Genomic DNA, 27207 nt, shown 5'->3' with positions numbered 1-27207 from the left:
ACACACGCACAAAGCCCTCTACACTCACACACACAAAGCTCTCTCCAGTGTCCACACACACACTAAGCTCTCTCCACACACAAATACCCCTCCACTCACAGACACAAAGCCTCCTCCACACACAGACACAAAGCCCCCTCCACACACACACAAAGCCCTCTCCACACACAAAGCCCCCTCTACACACAAAGCCCCTCCACACACACATAAAAAGCCCTCTCTACACACACACAAACACACAGCCCCCTCCACACACATACGCACGCCCTCACGAAGCCCCCTCCACACGCACTCACACACAAAGCCCCCTCCACACACACAACCTCACGAAGCCCCTTCCACACACACACACAAACACCCATCCTATTTCTTTTTGGTGCTGTGGTAGATCTCGAAGTGGTAGCCGCCCTCCCAGGTGAAGGGGTCGAAGGTGACCCCCTTGGTCACGATACGACAAATCACCTGGATGGCCACATTGTGGGGGATCTTCTTGAACTTGACGAAGACGGCAGGTGCCACGTAGTTCTCCTGGTTGAGGAAGGGAAAGTGGAGGGCCTTGAAGCCCGCCCGAGGCAAGTAGAAGAAGGGGTCGTCCCCCAGCAGCTGCTTGTTCACCTCGTCCTGCGGGAGACCAACATCCAACCATTACAAACTTGTTCCCCCCCTCCCCAAAGGATCCCCGACGTACGAATGCAATGCATGCAAAGTCACGATTTTTTGTCCTTAAAACCGGAATTAATAAGAATATTTGTTTAGATCTTTCGGAAAAGTTACGTAATACGACACGCTTGTTATACACGTTCAAAAATCCACACACATTCTGGTCAGCTTATTGCAGTCATAACTTCTGAATTTTTCAAAGCAATTCATTGAGAATTTAAGCAGATATGGCTCTCTCAGTGGAGGACCCCCTCAAAAATGGCCGCAAAGCGTGCCTTTTTTGGCCTCTGAAACGGTTGACACCTACCGTCTTTGACAAAAGGCTACACAAATACTAAAGACGTAAGGTGCATGAAACAAAATGCTCTGAACAGGAAATTGAAGTCAGAAGTGTTTGGTAAGTGCACATTCTGATTTTTTGCAGACTTTAAAATACGGGGCATTGGTTTTTGTCAGGTCGATTGTTTGACAGGCTGCCACGGGATGCCTATACAAAGTACCACCGATCGAACAAATGATATGAACAGTAGACATAATGACCTTTTCCAGCATATAAAGTTCAATTAAAATGGATTGTGGTTTAACGCTTTTCTGAACGTACAAAAATTGTTGCAATAATGTTTTGGCCAAGTTTAGTTCATGGAAATTTGGGCTGCTTTCTCCCTGGGGAAAGCGAGCTGCCATACAGTATACGGCGCTACCCATTTTTTTTAGTTTTTCCCCCCTCCATGCGTGTATTCATGTTTCCAAGCCCTGAGACTGTCGCTGTGAACTTGGGTTCTTAATTGTGCTTATGCGTGCACACGGGGGTGTTCGGACACCGAGGAGATTCTGCACATAGTTGACTCTGGGAAAAAAATCCCTAGCCGAACCAGGCATGGGAATTGAAAATTGTAAAAAAGGCGGAAAATTTATAACTGAAGGCGCGAAGCGTCAAGTCGACGGCGCGAAGCGCCTAGCCTTACTAGGGGGGTCCGGGGGCACGCCCCCCCGGAAATTTTTTTCTCCAAAGAACCCAGATGGTGCAATCTGGTGTCATCTGAGCTCCAAGTTTGCCATTAAATTCTGTTTTTTAGAATCAGAGTTTTTAGTACAAAAATGTACCAATTTTTGCTTTTTTGAAGAAAAAAAATATATACATGTATTATTATATGGTTTAAATTTGTAAAAAAATTGATCTGTTGAGACAAACAGGAAAATGTAACTTGTAAGTGTAACACAATCTGTGCAATCTGGTTTACTTTCAAAGATAAAAGTTCAATAACTGAGGCGGGCGGTAGCAGTGCGTGAACAAAATACGGAAAGTTTTCGGGGGCTTTTACGCAAAGGCCAAAGTAACCGGTGCTTTTTTTGTGTGCCTCCCCCCTTTATTTTTTCGGCGGACACTTTTGCATTTTTGGCGGAACAAAAAAAAAATTCGGCGGAAATCCGCCATTCGGCGGACAATTCCCATGCCTGCCGAACGTGGGGATCGAACTCACGCCGGTAGCGACAACTGGTTTTGAAGCCAGCGCCCCTACCGACTGAGCTATTTCCCCGCCCTGGAGTGATCTCATTTCTAACACATCAAATGAAATCACCACTGAAAGTCTAGCCGAGCCTAAATTGCCTCAGACACTACGCTGAGACCTCAAATCAAACAATGCCACTCTAGCTTGATGAAGTCATTGATAGCTCAGTAAATGTTTTCAGTAGTGATACAATTATTATTCTCCAGCAAAGATGTTTATTCTTTGATTTTTAAAGTTGACAAAAACGAATCAAAATTGTGTCCTGCCTGAGGATCATCGAAACCTGCCAGTGTGTTAAATTTGGAAGCTCTAGTTTGAAAAACAACACCATATGGGAAGCCGGCCGGCCGCCCATACGGACGGACACTGCTCATTACTAAGACTCATTGACTACTCAGGTGATTAAAAAAGAGCTTTGTTACTCTTGGTAAGAGATTGTCTTTGTTTTCTTTGAATTCCCTATATTGTTACCATTGCTGCGTTTTTTTCTTGGACACCTCTTCTTCAAAACAGATCAGCAAAGTTAACCTCTCCTCCACCTCAAATGTATGTCGTGTCTGCTGATCATGAACACCTACACCGGCACGGTTGGCCTAGTGGTAAGGCGTCCGCCCCGTGATCGGGAGGTCGTGGGTTCGAACCCCGGCCGGGTCATACCTAAGACTTTAAAATTGGCAATCTAGTGGCTGCTCCGCCTGGCGTCTGGCATTATGGGGTTAGTGCTAGGACTGGTCGGTCCGGTGTCAGAATAATGTGACTGGGTGAGACATGAAGCCTGTGCTGCGACTTCTGTCTTGTGTGTGGCGCACGTTATATGTCAAAGCAGCACCGCCCTGATATGGCCCTTCGTGGTCGGCTGGGCGTTAAGCAAAAAAAAAATACACACAAAAAACATGAACACCTACAGAGAGAAATTCAAGTTTTACGCCCTCACGGCAAAGCCATTAGGGGCATGTTCCCGGGTTTTAACCCGACTTTAGATGAGATACACAAGTGTATGCGTGTGTCACAAAGATGTGGGTATGATATTTGTGATGTGAAACACGTCGTGATTTTAACCTCCCTAAATATTGAAGTGCGATGCGTAGGGGACAAGAGAAGCGTTATCACGGGTTTCGTGGGTTGCACGAGAAAATAGCTTTAGCTTGACATGAGTTGTGTTTACAAGTTTGAGAAATATAGCTGGCTATGAACTGGGAACATTACAGCGTTTAAGATTCTCAACCGAGAAGGTTGTCAGCGCGTGTCGGTCTTGTTCGGGGAACAAGCACTCTTTCAAGAGACGGGTCTCTTAAGGTAAATGATTTACTATGTTGTATATTATTGAAGTTGGAATACATAGCTGGAATGTAAAGGTTAGTGTATACAAAGTGCACTAAATTCTAGTGTGAAGTTTTAAGAGAATTCGTGTTGTGATTTTCGTTGGGAAATTTCTTGAACATAAATTTTACGTACGCATTTATGTTATGTTTAAGACGGTGATGCTATGTATGGCAGTGTTATTCATAGATTAAGTATAGCTTGAATATTAAATGTGGACGGAATGTGAATGTAGAATGAACGAGAATGTATGAGATGATACATGAATGTTTTGGAAGAAGATATGGTTTAAGAGAATGTTGTATTAAGACTTGGGTTAATTCTTTAGGAGTTTCCATGAGGAGTTTTCCATGGCGTGTACGAGGGACGGACCTTACACGGGAGAATGCGGAGCGATGGTGGAGGAAGAGACCACATCGGCGCAGAGATGGCTAGACGGAGGAGTCTTCATCGTTACCAGTCGTAGAGACGACGGTTACTTTCGCTAAGGGCGGAAGAGTTTCTCGGGGAGAAACGTGAAAGGTGTGTGTTGGTACCTAAAAGGAGAGTGTCTGGGAATTCATCATCTACGGGATTCAGCGACACAAGGATGTGTAAATGACGACATGCAGTGAGCCGTGTTACAAACTCGTGAGTGTCTGTCAGCACCTTATCTTGTGCGTTAATCTATCTTTGAGAAAGTATCTTTATACTATGTATTTACATGCATTGAGAGAATGCTATATGTTTGTGTGAACTGTGTGTTCGAGAAGTTGATTGGTATTGATGTTGTTTTCTTTAGGTGAAGAATTGTGTTATAATTTGTGTGAGGAAATAATAAGTCTGCATCCTCCCAAAAATCTGTGTTTGGTATGGAACACGAAGAGGGTCAAATGCTCGAGCAAGTACTCGCGCATTTACTCGAGCACTTTCGAAACTGCTCGAGTAAATGCGCGAGTACTTCTGAAAATGCTCGCGCACTTTCGAAACTGCTCGAGGAAATGCGCGAGCACTTTTGAAAATGCTCGAGCAGTTTCAAACTGCTCGCGCACTTTCAGAACTGCTCGAGCACTTTCAAAGTACTCGCGCATTTAAATGCGCGAGTACTTTCTCGCGTATTTCCGAGAAGTAACGAGCGGGTAAAGCAAAAACTTGTCGCGGAACAGTCATCTTTTTGGCATATTTTCTAAATATTTTACATGATTTCAATAATTAATTATAGGCCTATAATCATATTTCAGTTGGAAATAAAAATTAATATTAATATAAAAGAATTCTGTTTGGTGTTATGGATGAGCAAAGCCACCGACTGAGAGCGTGCTGCGTGACCTGATTCCGTGACCTCACTTGTGACCTCACTTCGTCATGGCCGCCGAAGAAGTCTTTCTCACAGCTTTAACAATTTGAATTTAAAAGTACACTGATACTTACCGATCGACCATCCCAGTAGGTCTGTCCGCCAATTCCCTGATGCGATCGTTAATAATCCCAGCGACCGCCCTTCCCGCCTCCATGACGACTACAGATGCGTCGTTTCAGTAAATTTTCCGGGTCAAGTTTTCAATAAACCCAACCAATGACTTCGGTACAACTCGGGAATCTCCGATTCAAAAGTACTCGCGCATTTACTCGAGCAGTTTCGAAAGTGCTCGAGTAAATGCGCGAGTACTTGCTCGAACATTTGACCCTCTTCGTGTTCCATAGTTTGGAGTGTTTTGGTGTGAAGATTGAAGTCAGTGTAAAAAGATTGGGCAGAACACGTTTACAGAAAAGTAAATCCTTTATTCACACTACAATCCACTTCATGACACCGTGTTTAGGTGGTATCAGCCATCTGCACTTATGGCAGAATGACCGAGGTCTTTTACGTGCCACTGTTGTGGTGACACGGGGGTGGGAGATGGATACCGTCTCTGGGTCTGCACATAAAGTTGACCCGTGTCCGTCCCGGCCCAGATTCGAACCAGCGACCTTTCGATCACAAGTTCGGTGCTCTACCACCTGAGCTACCCGGGCCCCCTGAACACCTATAATACAAGTGTATGCAATTGAAAGACTTTTGCTTCAGAAAAATCCGAGAAAACTTCAACTTCAAACATTATTTTGTAAGTGTTAGTGGGGGAAAAAAAACCCACTATGTTAGATCGGGTTACTATAACCAAACTTTTTAAAATTATTTTTTTAACCTGATGGAAATGAAGATAACAATTAAACAACAAGAAGGGCAAAGCCCATACGACTCACATGCTTTACACATTTTTCCTACCAAAATACCCAAGGTCAAGGTCATCCAAGGTCATGCAACACAAAGCTGTTAATTCCAGACATAGGAAGTACAATGGTGCTTATTGGCTCTTTCTACCATGAGATATGGTCACTTTTAGTGGTTCACTACCTTATTTTGGTCACATTTCATAAGGGTCAAAGTGACCTTGACCTTGATCATATGTGACCAAATGTGTCTCATGATGAAAGCATAACATGTGCCCCACATAATTTTTAAGTTTGAAACAGTTATCTTCCATAGTTCAGGGTCAAGGTCACTTCAAAATATGTATACAATCCAACTTTGAAGAGCTCCTGTGACCTTGACCTTGAAGCAAGGTAAACCAAACTGGTATCAAAAGATGGGGCTTACTTTGCCCTATATATCATATATAGGTGAGGTATTGAATCTCAAAAACTTCAGAGAAAATGGGAAAAATAGCTGTTTTTTAGGCAACATTTATGGCCCCTGCGACCTTGACCTTGAAGCAAGGTCAAGATGCTATGTATGTTTTTTGGGGCCTTGTCATCATACACCATCTTGCCAAATTTGGTACTGATAGACTGAATAGTGTCCAAGAAATATCCAACGTTAAAGTTTTCCGGACGGCCGGACGGACGGACGGACGGACGACTCGGGTGAGTACATAGACTCACTTTTGCTTCGCATGTGAGTCAAAAATCACTACCACCACCACCACCACTACCACAACTCAAACCGAAAAAGAGCTTACCGCGCCATAACACTCAAGATAGATGAGATCTCCCGACAACAAGGCGTAGTGTGATGTCCAGTCATACATCGCTCTTTTGACGGTCTTAGAAAACCCTGGACTTTCCTTCTTGTAGGGGGATGGCTTCCAGCCGTAGATCTAAAGAGGTATATATGAATGGATAATGCTAGTAACTATCACCCCGAAAACGGAGTATGTCTCCTCGAAATGACAAGTGAAAAAAAACCACAAACGCGGGCATACATTTAAGTACTCACTCGTGCAAAAAACAACAACAAACAAACAAACAAAAAAACCAGCGACACAAAAGGCTCAAGGCACAACAGCTGAACCAAATACATAATTTGTTTGGGAAGAAAATGAGTTGTTTTTCCCTTTGAGATCAAAAACGGGGTCACTCTTGCTTATTTTGATTTTTTGCGTATTTTAGTGTCTGCAAGTTTGCCTTTGCGAATTTGATTTTGGGGGGTGTCCTAGGTCTCCGGTCCACTGCATAAACACTAATTCATAAAAAAATGAAACTCTTTATTTCATACGGTAGGGGAATGAATTCTCTTTCTGGCAATATTCTTGGTTTTAACATAACTGGCCGCATCAGAAAGATCTACAGCTAAATGTGGCTAGCTGCCTACTTTTTTTTTATGACGGGTAGTGTAGAAGTAAATATGAGCCAACATGCACTTAGTAAAAGAGAGAAGCTGTACGGACATGTGGAGGCACTACAGAAGACCACCAGCTTCATCTCCAGAGCTGAAATCCTAGTGTATAAGGCTTATCGACAGGAAGAGAAGACGAAGACTTAGTATAAGTTAAGCTTGGTGTATGGTCCCAAGTGTTTCTAGTGTGTCACATGCCACCCTATATTTTTGGCTCACGTAAGTGTAGCCTATGCGATGCTAACTTTTGTCTGTCTGTGCGTGCGTGCGTGCGTGCGTGCGTGCGTGCGTGCGTGCGTATGTATGCATGTCTGTGGTAGAAACTTTAACATTTGAAGACGTCACAACATTTTAAGACGTCACATTATGACGTAAGAGGGTTAGACGTCACGCGAAGGAATTACTGAAAGTCTCGGTCATTGTTATTTTGAGCGGGCCGAGACTATTTTTGGCTCACGTAAGTGTAGCCTATGCGATGCTAACTTTTGTCTGTCTGTGCGTGCGTGCGTATGTATGTGTGTATGTCTGTGGTAGAAACGTTAACATTTGAAGACGTCATATTACATTGACGTCACATTATGACGTACGAGGGTTAGACGTCACGCGATGGAATAACTGAAAGTCTCGGTGATTGTTATTTTGAGCGGGCCGAGACTATTTGGCAGTCGTGTCCATGTAAGTAGACTACATGCAGACAGACAGATCTAGATCTAGTGTCTCGCTTTCTTGCACAGTTTCACCTATAGATGCTCTTTCTGTGTGTGTGTGTGTGTGTGTGTGTGTGTGTGTGTGTGTGTGTGTGTGTGTGTGTGTGTGTGTGTGTACTGTGTGTGTGTATGTGTGACGGAGTGATTGAGTTTGTGTTACTGTTTGTCGATTTCTTACGTGAACCTTGAAGGCTTCGCCTCTTGTTTTCTTCGAAATCGGCCATTCAAGACATAGGAAGTACAATGGTGCTTATTGGCTCTTTCTACCATGAGATATGGTCACTTTTAGTGGTTCACTACCTTATTTTGGTCACATTTCATAAGGGTCAAAGTGACCTTGACCTTGATCATATGTGACCAAATGTGTCTCATGATGAAAGTATAACATGTGCCCCACATAATTTTTAAGTTTGAAACAGTTATCTTCCATAGTTCAGGGTCAAGGTCACTTCAAAATATGTATACAATCCAACTTTGAAGAGCTCCTGTGACCTTGACCTTGAAGCAAGGTAAACAAAACTGGTATCAAAAGATGGGGCTTACTTTGCCCTATATATCATATATAGGTGAGGTATTCAATCTCAAAAACTTCAGAGAAAATGGGAACAAGAAGGGCAAAGCCCATACGACTCACATGCTTTACACATTTTTCCTACCAAAATACATGTGACCTTGACCCAAGGTAAAGGTCATCCAAGGTCATGCAACACAAAGCTGTTAATTCAAGACATAGGAAGTACAATGGTGCTTATTGGCTCTTTCTACCATGAGATATGGTCACTTTTAGTGGTTCACTACCTTATTTTGGTCACATTTCATAAGGGTCAAAGTGACCTTGACCTTGATCATATGTGACCAAATGTGTCTCATGATGAAAGCATAACATGTGCCCCACATAATTTTTAAGTTTGAAACAGTTATCTTCCATAGTTCAGGGTCAAGGTCACTTCAAAATATGTATACAATCCAACTTTGAAGAGCTCCTGTGACCTTGACCTTGAAGCAAGGTAAACCAAACTGGTATCAAAAGATGGGACTTACTTTGCCCTATATATCATATATAGGTGAGGTATTAAATCTCAAAAACTTCAGAGAAAATGGGAAAAATGTGAAAAATAGCTGTTTTTTAGACAACATTTATGGCCCCTGCGACCTTGACCTTGAAGCAAGGTGAAGATGCTATGTATGTTTTTTGGGGCCTTGTCATCATACACCATCTTGCCAAATTTGGTACTGATAGACTGAATAGTGTCCAAGAAATATTCAACGTTAAAGTTTTCCGGCCGGCCGGCCGGCCGGCCGGACGGACGGACGGACGGACGGACCGACGACTCGGGTGAGTACATAGACTCACTTTTGCTTCGCATGTGAGTCAAAAATGACGCAAAAAGTCCCTGTAAAAGAAATATTTAATCAAAATGGTGATCCTGAAGGTTAAGTGAACAGCCTTCTCTGGCATATAAAGTGTTAATAAAATGACACGGGGATTAATGCTTAAATTTGGGTTTGAAATTTGTTGCAATAATTTTTTGGCCAGGTTTAGTTTGCGCGGTTCACATGGGCAGTGATCTCAATTTGACTTGGCGCCGACTAAAATCGTTTGAAAGTTGGGGGAAAGTTGGTACAAAGTCTGCCATGTGAACACCACTTAAGCCTCCGAATGGGGCCAAAACCGCTATCAAAACTTAACAAGTCGCGTAAGGCGAAAATACAATATTTAGTCAAGTAGCTGTCGAACTCACAGAATGAAACTGAACGCAATGCCATTTTACTCGTAGCATCGTCAGGCCACCGCTCATGGCAAAGGCAGTGAAATTGACAAGAAGAGCGGGGTAGTAGTTGCGCTAAGAAGGATAGCACGCTTTTCTGTACCTCTCTTTGTTTTAACTTTATGAGCGTGTTTTTAATCCAAACATATCATATCTATATGTTTTTGGAATCAGGAACCGACAAGGAATAAGATGAAAGTGTTTTTAAATTGATTTGGACAATTTAATTTTGATAATAATTTTTATATATTTAATTTTCAGAGCTTGTTTTTAATCCGAATATAACATATTTATATGTTTTTGGAATCAGCAAATGATGGAGAATAAGATAAACGTAAATTTGGATCGTTTTATAATTTTTAATTTTTTTGTACAATTTTCAGATTTTTAATGACCAAAGTCATTAATTAATTTTTAAGCCACCAAGCTGAAATGCAATACCGAAGTCCGGGCTTCGTCGAAGATTACTTGACCAAAATTTGAACCAATTTGGTTGAAAAATGAGGGCGTGACAGTGCCGCCTCAACTTTCACGAAAAGCCGGATATGACGTCATCAAAGACATTTATCAAAAAAATGAAAAAAACGTTCGGGGATTTCATACCCAGAAACTCTCATGTCAAATTTCATAAAGATCGGTCCAGTAGTTTAGTCTGAATCGCTCTACACACACACACAGACACACACACACACGCACACACGCACATACACCACGACCCTCGTTTCGATTCCCCCTCGATGTTAAAATATTTAGTCAAAACTTGACTAAATATAAAAATAAAGAGACAGCCAACGTTCCAAAATTCAGAATCAAAAAACAAGAAAGGTAAGTTGTTGGAACGTTTGTTATTGACAAAACAATACGTTACAGTCACAGATATTTCGACCCAACGGTCTTTTAAGTGAACAGACAGACAAATATCAAATCAAAAACAAGTCGCGTAAGGCGAAATTACTACATTTAGTCAAGCTGTGGAACTCACAGAATGAAACTGAACGTAGTCCGCCGCTAGTGCAAAAGGCAGTGAAAGTGACGAGCCTGTTTGGCGCGGTAGCGATTGCGCTGTGCTTCATAGCACGCTTTTCTGTACCTCTCTTCGTTTTAACTTTCTGAGTGTGTTCTTAATCCAACCATATCATATCTATATGTTTTTGGAATCAGGAACCGACAAGGAATAAGATGAAATTGTTTTTAAATCGATTTCGGAAATTTAATTTTGATCATAATTTTTAGATTTTTAATTTTCAGAGCTTGTTTTTAATCCAAATATAACATATTTATATGTTTTTGGAATCAGGAAATGATGTAGAATAAGATAAACGTAATTTTGGATCGTTTTATATAAAAAAAATTATTACAATTTTCAGATTTTTAATGACCAAAGTCATTAATTAATTTTTAAGACACCAAGCTGAAATGCAATACCGAAGTCCGGCCTTCGTCGAAGATTGCTTTACAAAAATTTCAATCAATTTGATTGAAAAATGAGGGTGTGACAGTGCCGCCTCAACTTTTACAAAAAGCCGGATATGACGTCATCAAAACTATTTATCGAAAAAAAGAAAAAAATCATCCGGGGATATCATTCCCAGGAACTCTCATGTCAAATTTCATAAAGATCGGTCCAGTAGTTTGGTCTGAATCGCTCTACACACACACACGCACAGACAGACAGACACACACACACACACACACACCGACCCTCGTCTCGATTCCCCCTCTATGTAAAAAGACTTAGCTCGCAAAAGGTGCAGCCCCATTGGGGAGAAGACACAAGCGAGGCAAAAAAACCAGCGTTCCAACAACTTAGACCAAAAAAAAAAATTGTCTGTTTAGGGTAACCCGACCGACCCTATCGATTTGGCGCCGACCCAAAAACTTTTTTTTGATTTAAAAAAAAAAAGAAAAAAAAAAGAGGTAAAAATGCTAAAAAGAGACATTTGGCGTTTCATTTACACACACACACAAAAAAAAACAAAAAAAACAAAAAACCTACCTACCTACCGACCCTACTTTTTTTGGTCATGTTACCCTAAACAGACAATTTTTTTGGGGGGCCTTATCTGATTGTACCCATATTCCACACAACCGTTCTAGGTCCCGTTCCCGTACCGACCAAGGACGGCTGCCACAACAATGGAACGCTGCGGAAACGGCCGTTTTTGGCATCTTTGAGCAGCCGTCCCCAGGACGGCTGGGAACGGAAGCTAGAACGGATGTGTGGAATGTGGGTATGACAACTGTGTGTGAGAGCGCTACCGTTGGGTTCCCGTTGTTTTAAGTTCCTTTGACGATCCAAGCGTTCCGTTACCGATGGGTTAAGGTTCCATTACCGTTCATTCTGACCGGGAGGGGAACGGCTGAAATTATGAACATGCAGCCCAAACTCAACCGTCCCTACCGACCCTACCGTTCAAAGCAGTTCCGTTAACGATCATTTACGTTCCAATGCGGTTCGCTCCCGATCCCTCGCGTGCCCGCACCGTTCCTTGGTCGGTACGGGAACGGGACCTAGAACGGTTGTGTGGAATGGGGGTATAGTTTTTGATTAGTGTGTGTGTGTGTGTGTGTGTTTGTGTGTGAGACTGAGAGAGAGACTGAGAGAGAGAGAGACTGACGTAAGACGTAAGACGTAAGACATTTTATTGATTAAACACACAAGGTTCATTTCAACGGGGAGGGGGGGGTGGGGGGGGTCAGTAATACATGCCGTGTGTTTGTATTTATGGACAATCACCCGGTTTTATCTCTTTCTCTCTAACATATATATACTCACACGAACGCACGCACGCTCTCACTCTCTCTCTCTCACTCTCTTTCTCTTAAACATAAAGACATATCCAGCGCATGAATTAACAATATGGATAGGTGCAACGACAAACAAGTTTACAGTGCTAACATACATTATCGGCTTTCAATCATGTTCTATCGTTCCACGGCACAAACTCTCTCTCTCTCTCTTTTTCTCTCTCTTTTTCTCTCTCTTTCTCTCTCTCTCTCTCTCTCTCTCTCTCTCTCTCTCTCTCTCTTTCTCTCTTTCTAACCTACAAACATTTCCAGCGCATAAATCAACAATTTGAATAGGTACAATATCAACACAGGTGTACTACACCAGCATACATTATTTGCAATCAAACCTGCTCTAACATTCAACGGCACAAACTATGTATAACCATCGCCGTCTCGTTCACCTGTTCCACATTGGGTAGCTAGTCCAAAAACCTTTTTCTTTTTTGAAAAACACGATATAAGAATCTGGCCACATGCACCACTGAATCTCCTTTATCTACAGACATAACACGTATAATACTGTTCGCATCTTCACTCTGGTTTTTATATTTAGTCAAGTTTTGACTAAATATTTTAACATCGAGGGGGAATCGAAACGAGGGTCGTGGTGTATGTGCGTGCGTGTGTGCGTGCGTGCGTGTGTGTGTGTGTGTGTGTAGAGCGATTCAGACTAAACTACTGGACCGATCTTTATGAAATTTGACATGAGAGTTCCTGGGTATGAAATCCCCGAACGTTTTTTTCATTTTTTGGATAAATGTCTTTGATGACGTCATATCCGGCTTTTCGTGAAAGTTGAGGCGGCACTGTCACGCCCTCATTTTTCAACCAAATTGGTTCAAATTTTGGTCAAGTAATCTTCGACGAAGCCCGGGGTTCGGTATTGCATTTCAGCTTGGTGGCTTAAAAATTAATTAATGACTTTGGTCATTAAAAATCGGAAAATTGTAAAAAAAAATAAAAATTTATAAAACGATCCAAATTTACGTTTATCTTATTCTCCATCATTTGCTGATTCCAAAAACATATAAATATGTTATATTCGGATTAAAAACAAGCTCTGAAAATTAAATATATAAAAATTATTATCAAAATTAAATTGTCCAAATCAATTTAAAAACACTTTCATCTTATTCCTTGTCGGTTCCTGATTCCAAAAACATATAGATATGATATGTTTGGATTAAAAACACGCTCAGAAAGTTAAAACAAAGAGAGGTACAGAAAAGCGTGCTATCCTTCTTAGCGCAACTACTACCCCGCTCTTCTTGTCAATTTCACTGCCTTTGCCATGAGCGGTGGACTGACGATGCTACGAGTATACGGTCTTGCTGAAAAATGGCAGCTACTTGACTAAATATTGTATTTTCGCCTTACGCGACTTGTTTTCTCTTAGTATTTTGACATCAAGTCTATAATCACAATATCCTTTGCATACAAACAATACATGTTTCTCGTCTTCCACGTCCTCTCTGCATACAGAGAGACTGAGAGAGGGAGAGACTGAGAGAGAGACTGAGAAAGAGACTGAGAGAGAGAGAGAGAGACAGAGAGAGAGAGACAGAGAGAGAGAGAGACTGAGAGAGAGAGACTGAGAGAGAGAGAGAGACTGAGAGAGACTGAGAGAGAGACTCAGTAAGAGAGAGACTGAGAGAGAGACTGAGAGAGAGAGAGACTGAGAGAGAGAAAGACTGAGAGAGAGAGACTGAGAGAGAGAGAGACTGAGAGAGAGAGAGACTGAGAGAGATAGAGAGAGAGACTGAGAGAGAGAGAGAGACTGAGAGAGAGACTGAGAGAGAGACTGAGAGAGAGAAAAAAATGCACAAAGTCAAAAACACAGCTTTTAATATTTTTTTTCGCAACAAGGAAGAAAAGTATACTACATAATTATAGCCAAAGAATATAATATAATACAGCTGGAGTGCATATATGCAAAGAGAGTGCGCATGGTCACTTTGTACAGACATAACACACTAGTAGTGCATAAAGACGGTTGTATACAGACTGTCATGAGGAGTGCACAGTGTATTATGTACAGACTGCATCGACACACAGGAGTGCACAAGGTAGCTTGTATTCGTATGTGTGTGTGTGTGTGTGTGTGTGTGTGTGTGTGTGTGTGTGTGTGTGTGTGTGTGTATGTGTGTGTGTGTATGTGTGTGTGTACGTGTTTTTGTGTGTGTGTGTGTGTGTGTGTGTGTGTGTGTGTGTGTGTGTGTCTGTTTAACAATGTACGCCCAGTTTGCTTAGTGCTTTGGTTCTTGTTGTTTTATCTCAGTTATAATTATGTATGCTTTGTATGGTCGTTTAATTTGTGCTAGTTTATTTTAGAAGAAATTTGTAAAGCGCCTGGAGCATATTGATTGGACTCGCGCTATAGAATAGTTATATTATTATTATTATTATTATTATTATTATTATTGGGGAGAAGACACAAGCGAGGCACTAACAAACGTTAGTTATCCCTTTTATGTTTTATGTTTTATGTGTGTCGTCCTATACAATTGTTGTTATAATCGTTTACAGGCAGACAGGGTGTGCCGAAGAAAAATTTCCATTTTTATGTAATATTTTAATGGACAATAAAGTGCTGTTATTGTTATTGTTATTGTTCTAACTACTTACCTTGCTTAGTTTTTTATTCTGAGTTTTGGAACGTTGGCAGTCTCTTTGTTTAAAAGTTTTAATAGAGGTTTTGGTCTTACCCGGAGGCTAAAGTGGTGTTCACATGGCAGACTTTGTACCAACTCAAAACTTGTGTGACAAACCTTGTTGATGCGGACCAACACGCACGGTTGGTCGCCAGTGTAGCCGAACTGGTTGTCTTCACTGCACGCCGGACCGCCAGCACTAGAGGTCCCAATCAGGTCAAGGTAGTCGGGGGTACAAGACACCTTTGCCACAGCCGCCGTCACCTTACCGTCACGCACTCCGCAAGGCTGCCAGAATGTTTTGTATCCTGTTTTGTGAGCGCTCTTGGCCGCTGTGGGGCAGGTAAGAATATATGTAAAACAAGAAGAGCAAACGCTCGATCGAGTCACTTTCGCAGTTCTGAATATTATATGAGGCATCAGATGGACAGGAAGAAATTGCTATTCACAACACAATGAGTCACGTTCACATAAAATTTGAGCCCGGTCACTTTTATAGTTTCCGAGAAAAGCCCAACGTTAAGTTGTGTGTTGCCGAACAGAAAAGGCTAGTTATCTCCCTTGTTTTTCTGATAACGTTCGTAAAAGGCTACAGATGTAAATACTTTGATGTAAAGAATAATCCTACAAAGTTTCAATCACATCCGATGAACTTTGTCAAAGATATAAAATGTCTAATTTTTCCTTTGACGCTGACCTGTGACCTTGAAAAAGGTCAAAGGTCAACGAAACCATCGTTAAAGTGTAGAGGTCATTGGAGGTCACGACTAAACAAAATATAAGCCCGATCGCTTTGATAGTTTCCGAGAAAAGTCCAACGTTAAGGTGGTGTCTACGGACGGCCGGCCGGACGGCCGGCCGGCCGGCCGGACAGACTAACACTGACCGATTACATAGAGTCACTTTTTCTCAAGTGACTCAAAAACCAGCCGAACCTGAGCTTGCGACCACAGGGCTCCCAACGGACGCCTCACCTAGAGGGTCCCAGGACCCACACTTTGAACTTTTAGAGGGTCCACGGACCCCCTCATTAGGGTGATAGAGGGTTTAAAATTCTGGGGCCTCAAAGCCCCTGGTTTACTGCTATCGCTTTGTAATGACGAGTAGTGTAATATGATGAGTCTTTTTTGATCGGAATACTCCAGATATGTTAACAACACGGTCACGCACACGCACACAAACACGTACGCAAGCGTGGCATTGGTGCCTGCACTTACTAGCTGGCGACTACAGTCTAAAAAAAAAATGGTACGTACGGTAAGCACAGGGCCGTAAATTCAGTGCCTCCCGGGACCCGCTCAATACATTTCTAGTACGTGTTTTCGGCTTTTAGTCAGTAGTGCATGCATATAGGACGCAGGTATGCACAACTTGGGGAGCCCTGGACCACCTCTCGAAAGCGACCATACTTAGTAAGTTTAGCTTAATTGTTTGTTAATTAAAGCCCCAGTCTGTCTCAAATGGTTTACAGAACGATTTAAATCTTCTCATGAAAAAAAGCAGTTCTAACCTTATCGAACACACTTGCAATAGCATTTAAAAGCATTAAATGACACAGTTCGTTTGAATGGCTATTTAGTTCGCGTAAACCACACACCTGGTTTTCGTGGCTTATCTAACCCCTGAGCCATCGTGAACCCGTGTGATCCCCTTTCCTTTTTTTTTTCTCTCTCACAATTTAGTAGTCAGTTTGTGATTTCAATGCGACTCGCTGTATCTGCAATAGCACGTTATTGTGTACCTCTGAATCTAAAACGCAACAAACGGCTGCGAGTCACACAAACTGAGCGGTGGCGGTTGACCGTTCAAAGAAACTGGCGACATGCAGAACATTCATCTGTCACGAGAAACACGTTTTGCGGGACAGCTTCCGGGCTACCTTTTTTAAAACTTTAAAAACTTCGAGTTGTACTGATCTTGTCTTGGTGAGAAAAGAATTCTTTTATGATTTAAGAATGTTTGTGTAACAAGCTGTCAGTGTCAATTTATTATTTAGGTTTTAAAAGTTAGGTCTAGCACCAAAACGAGCCGTCCGATTGTCTGACAGACAACCCGGCTGGCCACGCAAAAATAAATTTTGTGAAAATTGCTCGCTCTTTACGGAGGGCACCTGGGATGTTCACAAGCGGTGAGTGTTTAAACGAAAGGGTGTTTGTACTGTGTGTAAAAGCCAAACAGTGTCTGAGATAGTTTACGAGAAGCGGAGTATGCCTTTAAGTGTTTCTAGTGTACTACATCACATGCCACCCTATATTTTTTTTTAAATACATTTTGTAGTTAGTTAGTTAAAAATTGCTATTTAAGATTTTAGGTGAGCTTTCACGCAGGCTGTGAACAGGAATATATGTAATACAGCCGAACCTGCCCCTTGCAACCACCTCTTGAAAACGACCCGTGACCTACCAACAACGACCACTGCGAAGGATCGCAGACGAGTGTTTCTTCGATATAAATCTCCGTCCCATATTGCGACCACCTGTCCATAACGACTAATTTCGGTCGGTCCCTCGGATGGTCGTCAATGACAGGTTCGACTGTAGTTCCGAAAAAGCTTCTTGGTGGTGGTGTCGGTGGAAAGAGGGTGGAGTGTGTGTGACTGTATGTGTTGTTTTGGACTAACTCGCTCCCCCCCCCCCCCCCCCCCACCTCTACTACTGACCCCCATTCTTGGTTTAAACAGTATTTTATTCATAAACACACACATAATAATATAACAACATGTTTACAAAGGAGCACAACAAGTTTAAAACTTATGGTAAGCGCTCACATGATCATACCTGTAGTTTTATGGCGAGATATGACCCCCATTCTTGTGTGTGTGTTGATGGACTGTTTTGCTATTTTAAGTTTTAATATACATGTAAAGGATTGTTAACCTCGCAAGTACGCACACACAAACACACACACAGAGACAAACATACACGTGCGCGCACACACACACTTTTCAACGTGTGTGTGTGTGTGTGTGTGTGTGTGTGTGTGTGTGTGTGTGTGTGTGTGTGTGTGTGTGTGTGTGTGTGTGTGTGTGTGTGTGTTGTAGGTGTGTGTGTGTGTGTGTGTGTGTGTTGTATGTGAGTGTGTGTATGTTAGCGCGCGGGTCCGACCTGTCTTCATGATCTTTTGTTGTCAATTTAACTTTCCTTTGACTATACTAATACATGTGTTGTACTTTTTTTTCCTCCTATATATATGTCAACCTTTTTTTTTAAAAAGTAAATAGCTAGGCATATTGATTAATATTTATAAAACCCTTCATCCCCAAGCCGGCCACATTTTGATGAATAAATCTTGAATCTTGATTTCCTGAAGTTTTAGCGCCAGACTTACGTTTCAGTGCTGCTTTGATGTTGCTGATAGCGGCCTTGGTGGTCGCGTGGTCCTTGTTGTCGCCGTCGTAGTAGATCAGTGTGGTGTAATCCGTCTCCATTCTCAACAAGGGGCGAATTGACAGACCTGCGAGGGAGAGCGACACACTACTTCTAATTCTATAATTACAATCGCAGCTTTAAACAAGAAGGGCAAAGCCCATACGACTCACATGCTTGACCTTGACCTTTACATGACCTTCAGGGTCAAGGTCAAATAACTAAACCTAGCAATGACATCATACACTAAGAACTGCTTTACACATTTTTCCTACCAAAATACATGTGACCTTGACCCAAGGTCAAGGTCATCCAAGGTCATGCAACACAAAGCTGTTAATTCAAGACATAGGAAGTACAATGGTGCTTATTGGCTCTTGCTACCATGAGATATGGTCACTTTTAGTGGTTCACTACCTTATTTTGGTCACATTTCATAAGGGTCAAAGTGACCTTGACCTTGATCATATGTGACCAAATGTGTCTCATGCTGAAAGCATAACATGTGCCCCACATAATTTTTAAGTTTGAAACAGTTATCTTCCATAGTTCAGGGTCAAGGTCACTTCAAAATATGTATACAATCCAACTTTGAAGAGCTCCTGTGACCTTGACCTTGAAGCAAGGTAAACCAAACTGGTATCAAAAGATGGGGCTTACTTTGCCCTATATATCATATATAGGTGAGGTATTGAATCTCAAAAACTTCAGAGAAAATGGGAACAAGAAGGGCAAAGCCCATACGACTCACATGCTTTACACATTTTTCCTACCAAAATACATGTGACCTTGACCCAAGGTCAAGGTCATCCAAGGTCATGCAACACAAAGCTGTTAATTCAAGACATAAGAAGTACAATGGTGCTTATTGGCTCTTTCTACCATGAGATATGGTCACTTTTAGTGGTTCACTACCTTATTTTGGTCACATTTCATAAGGGTTAAAGTGACCTTGACCTTGATCATATGTGACCAAATGTGTCTCATGATGAAAGCATAACATGTGCCCCACATAATGTTTAAGTTTGAAACAGTTATCTTCCATAGTTCAGGGTCAAGGTCACTTCAAAATATGTATACAATCCAACTTTGAAGAGCTCCTGTGACCTTGACCTTGAAGCAAGGTAAACCAAACTGGTATCAAAAGATGGGGCTTACTTTGCCCTATATATCATATATAGGTGAGGTATTCAATCTCAAAAACTTCAGAGACAAGAAGGGCAAAGCCCATACGACTCACATGCTTTACACATTTTTCCTACCAAAATACATGTGACCTTGACCCAAGGTCAAGGTCATCCAAGGTCATGCAACACAAAGCTGTTAATTCAAGACATAGGAAGTACAATGGTGCTTATTGGCTCTTTCTACCATGAGATATGGTCACTTTTAGTGGTTCACTACCTTATTTTGGTCACATTTCATAAGGGTCAAAGTGACCTTGACCTTGATCATATGTGACCAAATGTGTCTCATGATGAAAGCATAACATGTGCCCCACATAATTTTTAAGTTTGAAACAGTTATCTTCCATAGTTCAGGGTCAAGGTCACTTCAAAATATGTATACAATCCAACTTTGAAGAGCTCCTGTGACCTTGACCTTGAAGCAAGGTAAACCAAACTGGTATCAAAAGATGGGGCTTACTTTGCCCTATATATCATATATAGGTGAGGTATTGAATCTCAAAAACTTCAGAGAAAATGTGAAAAATGTGAAAAATAGCTGTTTTTTAGGCAACATTTATGGCCCCTGCGACCTTGACCTTGAAGCAAGGTCAAGATGCTATGTATGTTTTTTGGGGCCTTGTCATCATACACCATCTTGCCAAATTTGGTACTGATAGACTGAATAGTGTCCAAGAAATATCCAACGTTAAAGTTTTCCGGACGGACGGACGTCCGGACGGACGGACGGACGGACGGACGGACGACTCGGGTGAGTACATAGACTCACTTTTGCTTCGCATGTGAGTCAAAAATGGGAAAAATGTGAAAAATAGCTGTTTTTTAGGCAACATTTATGGCCCCTGCGACCTTGACCTTGAAGCAAGGTCAAGATGCTATGTATGTTTTTTGGGGCCTTATCATCATACACCATCTTGCCAAATTTGGTACTGATAGACTGAATAGTGTCCAAGAAATATCCAACGTTAAAGTTTTCCGGACGGACGTCCGGACGGACGGACGGACGACTCGGGTGAGTACATAGACTCACTTTTGCTTCGCATGTGAGTCAAAAATGTGAAAAATAGCTGTTTTTTAGGCAACATTTATGGCCCCTGCGACCTTGACCTTGAAGCAAGGTCAAGATGCTATGTATGTTTTTTGGGGCCTTGTCATCATACACCATCTTGCCAAATTTGGTACTGATAGACTGATTAGTGTCCAAGAAATATCCAACGTTAAAGTTTTCCGGACGGGCGGCCGGACGGACGGACGGACGTACGGACCGACGACTCGGGTGAGTACATAGACTCACTTTTGCTTCGCATGTGAGTCAAAAGCAAACAAACAAACAAAACAGATAAAAATAACAATAATCATTGTCAGTTAGCACTGGTGTCACATGACTAAAGTGAAACAGTTGATTGGTAAATGGTAATATTACCATTATTATTAGGAGTATTACTATAATTTAAAGTTATTGAGACATCCCAGTGCACTATGTGATTTCTAGAGCGAATCGAGAAAATTCATTATTGAACGAAGCGCATAGCGCTGAGTTCAATAATTATTAATTTTCGAGATTTGCTCTATAAATCCCTTAGTGCACTGGGATTGTTTCAATAACGATATTGTCGGTACAGCCTGAGAAAAAAGAAAAACGCACATTTTGCTACGCGCATTTGAATAGGCATAACTGTGTGGTCAGGTCGTAGAGGATCTACATTTGTGTGGGCTGTCTCAAGTGTGTCGTGCTTTCGTCACACGCAAACTCTTGTATTAATTTCTGTTGGTAAATTCCAGTGTAGCGTTAAGCTAAACAGTGATGATCTTTCAGAGAGACCTCATTTGAGCTCGGAGAAAGGACTGTGTTCTTAGTTATTTGCGATTCGAAACCTCCAGTCAAGCTTCGACGGATTGACTGTGCAGAGTGACTCCCCTTGAATTGACTAACCCCCCCCCCCCCCCCCCCCCCCCGAAGGACTCGACGGTTAGCACATTTTCAAAATAAATGTGGCATGTTTCTCGTGTGGTATCTTCACTCATCGGGGAGTCTGGTACTAAATATGAACGGTAAGAATGCTCTGAACCCTATACGTATTCGATTACGATTGTTCTTGCCTTGAAATAATAATTCGGAAACCATTCATTTACTGAACTGATGCAGTCGTAGTTCAGTGTAGTCTGCTACGTATGACAGAGTCGATCGAGTCAGTCTTCCAAATGCTGGTATATGAAAAGAATCTATGCTATGCTAGTCGGCGAAAATGAGATGAAACACAGCGGCTTCTATTTTTAGATCAGTGGCACTGTGGCACAGGCACATGCAATCTGTCAGAAAAAAACCCCACTTCTGCTTTAATTGAGAAGCAGGGAATTTATGGTCATTTGGTATTGTGGAGAATAATTATAAGCTACATGTCATTAATTAATTCTGAGGATGAGAGCACAGTCTCGCTTAGGCAAAGGGCGGAAGAATACGCTCTGTGGAAAATTTAGCGCACTCCAAGAGTGCGCTAACAGTTTTAGCGCATCGCCATTCGCCAATCAACTGGTTCACATCAGTCATGTGACACCAGTACTTACTGACAATTATTATTAGTAGTAGTAGTAGTACTACTAGTAGTAGTAGCAGTAGCAGTAAGTAGTAGTAGTAGTAGTAGTAGTAGAATTATTAACCCAGCGAAGCTGGAAGGTATCCCACGAACCCTATACCGACTTCAACTCGAGGCATATTCAGAAATTATTCATGATGATAGTAGTATTAGTATCAGTAGTAGTAGTAGTATTCCAGCGAAGCTGGAAGGTATCCCACGAACCCTATACCGACTTCAACTCGAGCCATATTCATGATTTGTTTGTTTGTTTGTTTGCTTAACGCCCAGCCGGCCGACCACGAAGGGCCATATCAGGGCGGTGATGCTTTGACATATAACGTGCGCCACACACAAGACAGAAGTCGCAGCACAGGCTTCGTGTCTCACCCAGTCACATTATTCTGACACCGGACCAACCAGTCCTAGCACTAACCCCATAATGCCAGACGCCAGGCGGAGCAGCCACTAGATTGCCAATTTTAAAGTCTTAGGTATGACCCGGCCGGGGTTCGAACCCACGACCTCCCGATCACGGGGCGGACGCCTTACCACGAGCCGGGTATTCGGCTCTACTTCTTCCCGGCGAAGCCGGTACTCGGCGAAGCGGGTAATCATCTAGTACATTATAAAGAAACATTCTTTGTTACACAACTGTGGCTACAGTCCGGGATGAAAGTTCACACAAAACTTGGGAACATACTAACTTTAAAAGGGTGGGTGCTGACCAACTCTTCGATTTTTGATCAAACACCACCCAGTGCCGCTACAGCCGCGTGGAATTATAACCCAAATTTCCAGTCTACAAAATAATGCTTGCACAAGTTGACGACGTCAAGATATGTTGACGTTTATGCACTGTGACATCATCCCCTCTGTGGGGTCTATCTTGCTTTCTTTTTGCTTTTTGAGTGTGTGTTTGTGTGTCATGTCTCTCTCTACTCTGTCTGTCTGTCTGTCTGATACCTCTGTTTCCTTTCTGAAATTGGTTGTGTGTTTGTTTGTGTGTGTGTGTGTGTGTGTGTGTGTGTGTGTGTGTGTGTGTGTGTGTGTGTGTGTGTGTGTGTGTGTGTGTGTGTGCGACTCGGGGTTTGTGTGTGAGAGGGAGGGATGGCCGATTTGTCCTTCGCTGGGGGTATGCAGTGCCTTGGACGGTTGACGACTGTACCAAAGACATTGCACTTCTGGTTCTACTCAATTATTATCATTATTATTATCATTGTTATTATTATGTCAGGAATTACACGTTATGGTGTATATATATATATATATATGCATTCAATGTTGAACTAGTGTGTTTTTATTCATAGTTAAGATGTAAAGCGCGGAGCGCACGATTCTTCGTGGTTCACACTATAATTATAAGCATTCGTCATTATTATCATTATCAAAACAAACCTGGTTGTTGCAGGAAGCTTCGCTCCCCGGTAAGATTTGGGATCTTATCACTGACGAAGGCATAGAAGAGCGATAGCATCCCACAGAAATAGGCCAGCAGTACCGCGTAGAACACGAAGAAGAAGGTGCAGATTTCAGCTGCGTGTACAAACACACAAACACGCAGACATATATATGCACGCAAGCAGGCACGAACACAGGCACGGAAGCATGCACCAGAGACACACAGACACACAGACATAGACACACACACACACACACACAAACACACGCGCACATACACATAAACACACGCGCACACACACACACACACATCAATTCCTGTGTTTCAGATATAATCAACGCTGAAGAGGGAGACAGTTTTTAACAATATAATCTAATATGACAAGACAAAGAATATTGCATGTGAAAAATCTTTATTATAAATATACACCTTTTTTCTGTTAAATAATTAGTTGTTTGTAGTTATTTGAAGTGATGATTAGGCTACATCTGAATCACGTCATAGACTATTTTGATTAGATCTAGATCTAGATACATAGAGTTTTTGTTCCGGTGTCACGAACTGAAAACTGCCTGAACAATCCCTCTCAATGCGGTCAATGCGCATGCGCTAACATGGGGAGATTAATCAGGTCGTGAACAACCTAACCCTAATCCTAACCTATGGTTCGTTCGGTCAAAGGGTCGCATTTTTTAAGTCCAAGATTGGCGCATGCGCATCGACTGCAATGAGAGGGATTGTTCAGCAGAGGTTTCAGTTCGTGACACCAGCTTTCTCGTGGGATTGATGGTTTCTTCAATCTGGTTAAAACACCCCAAATCAACAACGTGGCTGCTGCCTGAACTGACTGTTGTATACGACAAATATTATTCTCTGCCATGAAAACCATAAAATTGAGGATCTTGGGTTTGCAACCAACTTGAAGGATACTGTTTTCTCCCATGACAAACTGAAAGCCCTTGCGGATATATGGTGATAGTTTAGACACTTTACACTTCACACGAGAAGGAGGGGTATCTTGGTAACATTCAAATCCTCCGCGAGTAGATCTAGTCTGCCACGATCATTGAACATGAAAATAGAGTTTCCGGAGTCAATCGAATTTCGAAGTCAAAATTAATGCTTTTCATCAGCAATTTACCTCAGTTTCAACACGCTGCAACTGTCCTAACTGTCTGCAAAGTGTTGTGACTTGCAACAACTTGCTTGAATTTTGACACGCCAGTAAATACAGCACCGTCTCTACACTCACGTGACATGTATGTGACTATCCCCCACATTCGATTTATTCGAAAACACACCGAGCGGTGCTGCTGATCAAACTTTGAACGGATTCTAGTTTGTGCTGATAAATGGTATTTTGATTTTGAAATTATCTTCAACGCAAAATATTTCTTTTCTTATTCAAGGGACGTAACCGCTCGGTGAGTTTTCTAATAAATCGAATTTGGCATTTCGGGGTAAAATCGATCAAATTACATCACATATCTGCTTTAGTTGCAAGATCTTGCCATGATTTTCTCCCTCAAGATAATTGTACCGCTTGAAATTGGCGGAGAAACATTCAATCTGAAGTTAATTTTACATGCCACGTGAGTGTAGGGTGCTGTATAAATATACTGGCGTGGACGTTTTGGGACACTGTGCTGGAATATTTCTCTAATTTCTAAACCGTCAAAATATCGAATCTGGTTTTCACTCACCCCATGCTCGCCCATTTCGGCCGCAGAATGACTTCTGTTCGCCGTTCCAGATAAATGTTCCGAGACTTGAGCAACAGTTTCCTAGTCTCCCCATTGTGGAATCTTATCAGACGCTTACGAAACATTTAGAATTCGTCATCATAAAAAGGAAACAACGGCGACTTGGATTCATGGGAACCGCAGGGGAAATCACTCTCCAAAGATGTGTTCGTATTTACTTCCCTTGGTTTCTTCGTCTGCATCGTAGAAAAGGGACAGAACAGATCAAAGGTTGTGGTTGTTGTTTTTTTTTGCCCCTAGCTTCTTTTTTTCCAGATGAATATTACGGAAAAATTGTTGGTTGTAAAACAGTCTGCCGATTTAACTCTGTCCATCAACAGATCGCCACTCCCTCGAACACGCAAATAATTGATTACGGAATGCATTAAATTTTAAACTCAAATTTGTTCGCTTTACGCCACGATTTTGCGTACCGATCTAGGGTTCTCTCTATCTCTAACGTTTTCTTCTTTTTCGTCGTTCGCTGTATCTCTAACGTTTTGTACATTGCAGCAATTTTCTTGAATCTGTACACTGTTTTTGAATCTGCTGTCACAGACGGTGTCCCTGGATTAAATCTTACTAGTAATAACCGTGCTCCGCACGGGATTTTTTCTTCTTCATTAATTACAGAGTTAATTATGAATAAGCAACAACAAAAACGTGTTCAATGTGCAATGGCACGCGCGTACAGAACAAAATGCCATACTGTACATTTATTGGGAGATAAAAAAGGGCACAGTCGTGGATTGGCCATGACTTGTGCAGTGACAACATTCTTTCTTTCTTTCTTTATTTGGTGTTTAACGTCGTTTTCAACCACGAAGGTTATATCGCGACGGGGAAAGGGGAGGAGATGGGATAGAGCCACTTGTTTCTTGTTCACAAAAGCACTAATCAAAAAATTGCTCCAGGGGCTTGCAACGTAGTACAATATATTACCTTACTGGGAGAATGCTTTCTTTCTTTATTTGGTGTTTAACGTCGTTTTCAAACACGAAGGTTATATCGCGATGGGGAAAGGGGGGGGGGGGGGGGAGATGGGATAGAGCCACTTGTTAATTGTTTCTTGTTCACAAAAGCACTAATAAAAAAATTGCTCCAGGGGCTTGCAACGTAGTACAATATATGACCTTACTGGGAGAATGCAAGTTTCCAGTACAAAGGACTTAACATTTCTTACATACTGCTTGACTAAAATCTTTACAAACATTGACTATGCAAGTTTGCAGTGACAAAAGTAACATATTAAATTTAGAAGTAATTGCGACAAAGTTACCCCCAAAAAGCGCTAGCACACACAGAACAACAAAATGTGATAAAACATCAAACATAAGAAAAGCAGCGTTCAATGTGCAATGAACTGCAAACCATTTACACAGCAGCAAACATGTGACGCTTTCTGAAATTTCGGTCAATGTAGCGATATTTTCTTTTTACCAGGCTCGGCGCTTGAATACACTTTCTTTGTTTTCTTGCGTAGCTGCTCGCCATTAGTAATGCAAGAATCTACAGCTTGGTGAAGGCAGACAGTTACAAAGGAAAGGCTAAATGCGGCAAAACAAAAAAAGTGGCTACATTGACCGAAATCTCAGAAAATATGACACATGGGAGTGAAACAAACACATAAACAATGCATTAAAATGAGCAAATAGTGTGCACAGTACAAAAAAAGTTTTACCCATCAGCAAATAGGAATGAAAAAGTAACCCAGTGGTAAATATACAGTGGGTTCTGTGAACAATAACAAATCATATAATTGGGAAAGAATAAAACAGCGTTAAATTGTGCCCTTTTCTGAGATTTCAGTCAATGTGGACAGTCTGAGAATTCAATCAATGTGACAAAATCATTTTGTCACGCTTCAACCAAGATGATGAATGCTAGTTAAAATGT

At 41.8% G+C, this 27207-nt stretch overlaps 1 protein-coding gene across 1 annotated transcript; it reads right to left on the bottom strand.

Annotated features, from left to right (window-relative positions):
* Positions 1-56: 56 nt before the first annotated feature.
* LOC138950796 (sodium/potassium-transporting ATPase subunit beta-1-like) lies at positions 57-25572 on the bottom strand. Its single transcript, XM_070322516.1, has 6 exons — positions 25273-25572; positions 23566-23703; positions 18370-18495; positions 15160-15374; positions 6470-6607; positions 57-621 (listed from the first exon to the last, which is right to left on the bottom strand). Exons 1-6 carry the CDS (start codon positions 25364-25366, stop codon positions 364-366), a joined length of 969 nt encoding a protein of 322 aa, XP_070178617.1. The 5' UTR covers positions 25367-25572; the 3' UTR covers positions 57-363.
* Between the last annotated feature and the right edge of the window lie 1635 nt (positions 25573-27207).

This window comes from Littorina saxatilis, linkage group LG16 (assembly GCF_037325665.1).
Source record: "Littorina saxatilis isolate snail1 linkage group LG16, US_GU_Lsax_2.0, whole genome shotgun sequence".
Taxonomy (NCBI): Eukaryota; Metazoa; Mollusca; class Gastropoda; order Littorinimorpha; family Littorinidae; genus Littorina; species Littorina saxatilis.
Note: the sequence above shows the minus strand (reverse complement) of the source record. Positions and strands in the feature narration are given on the sequence as shown.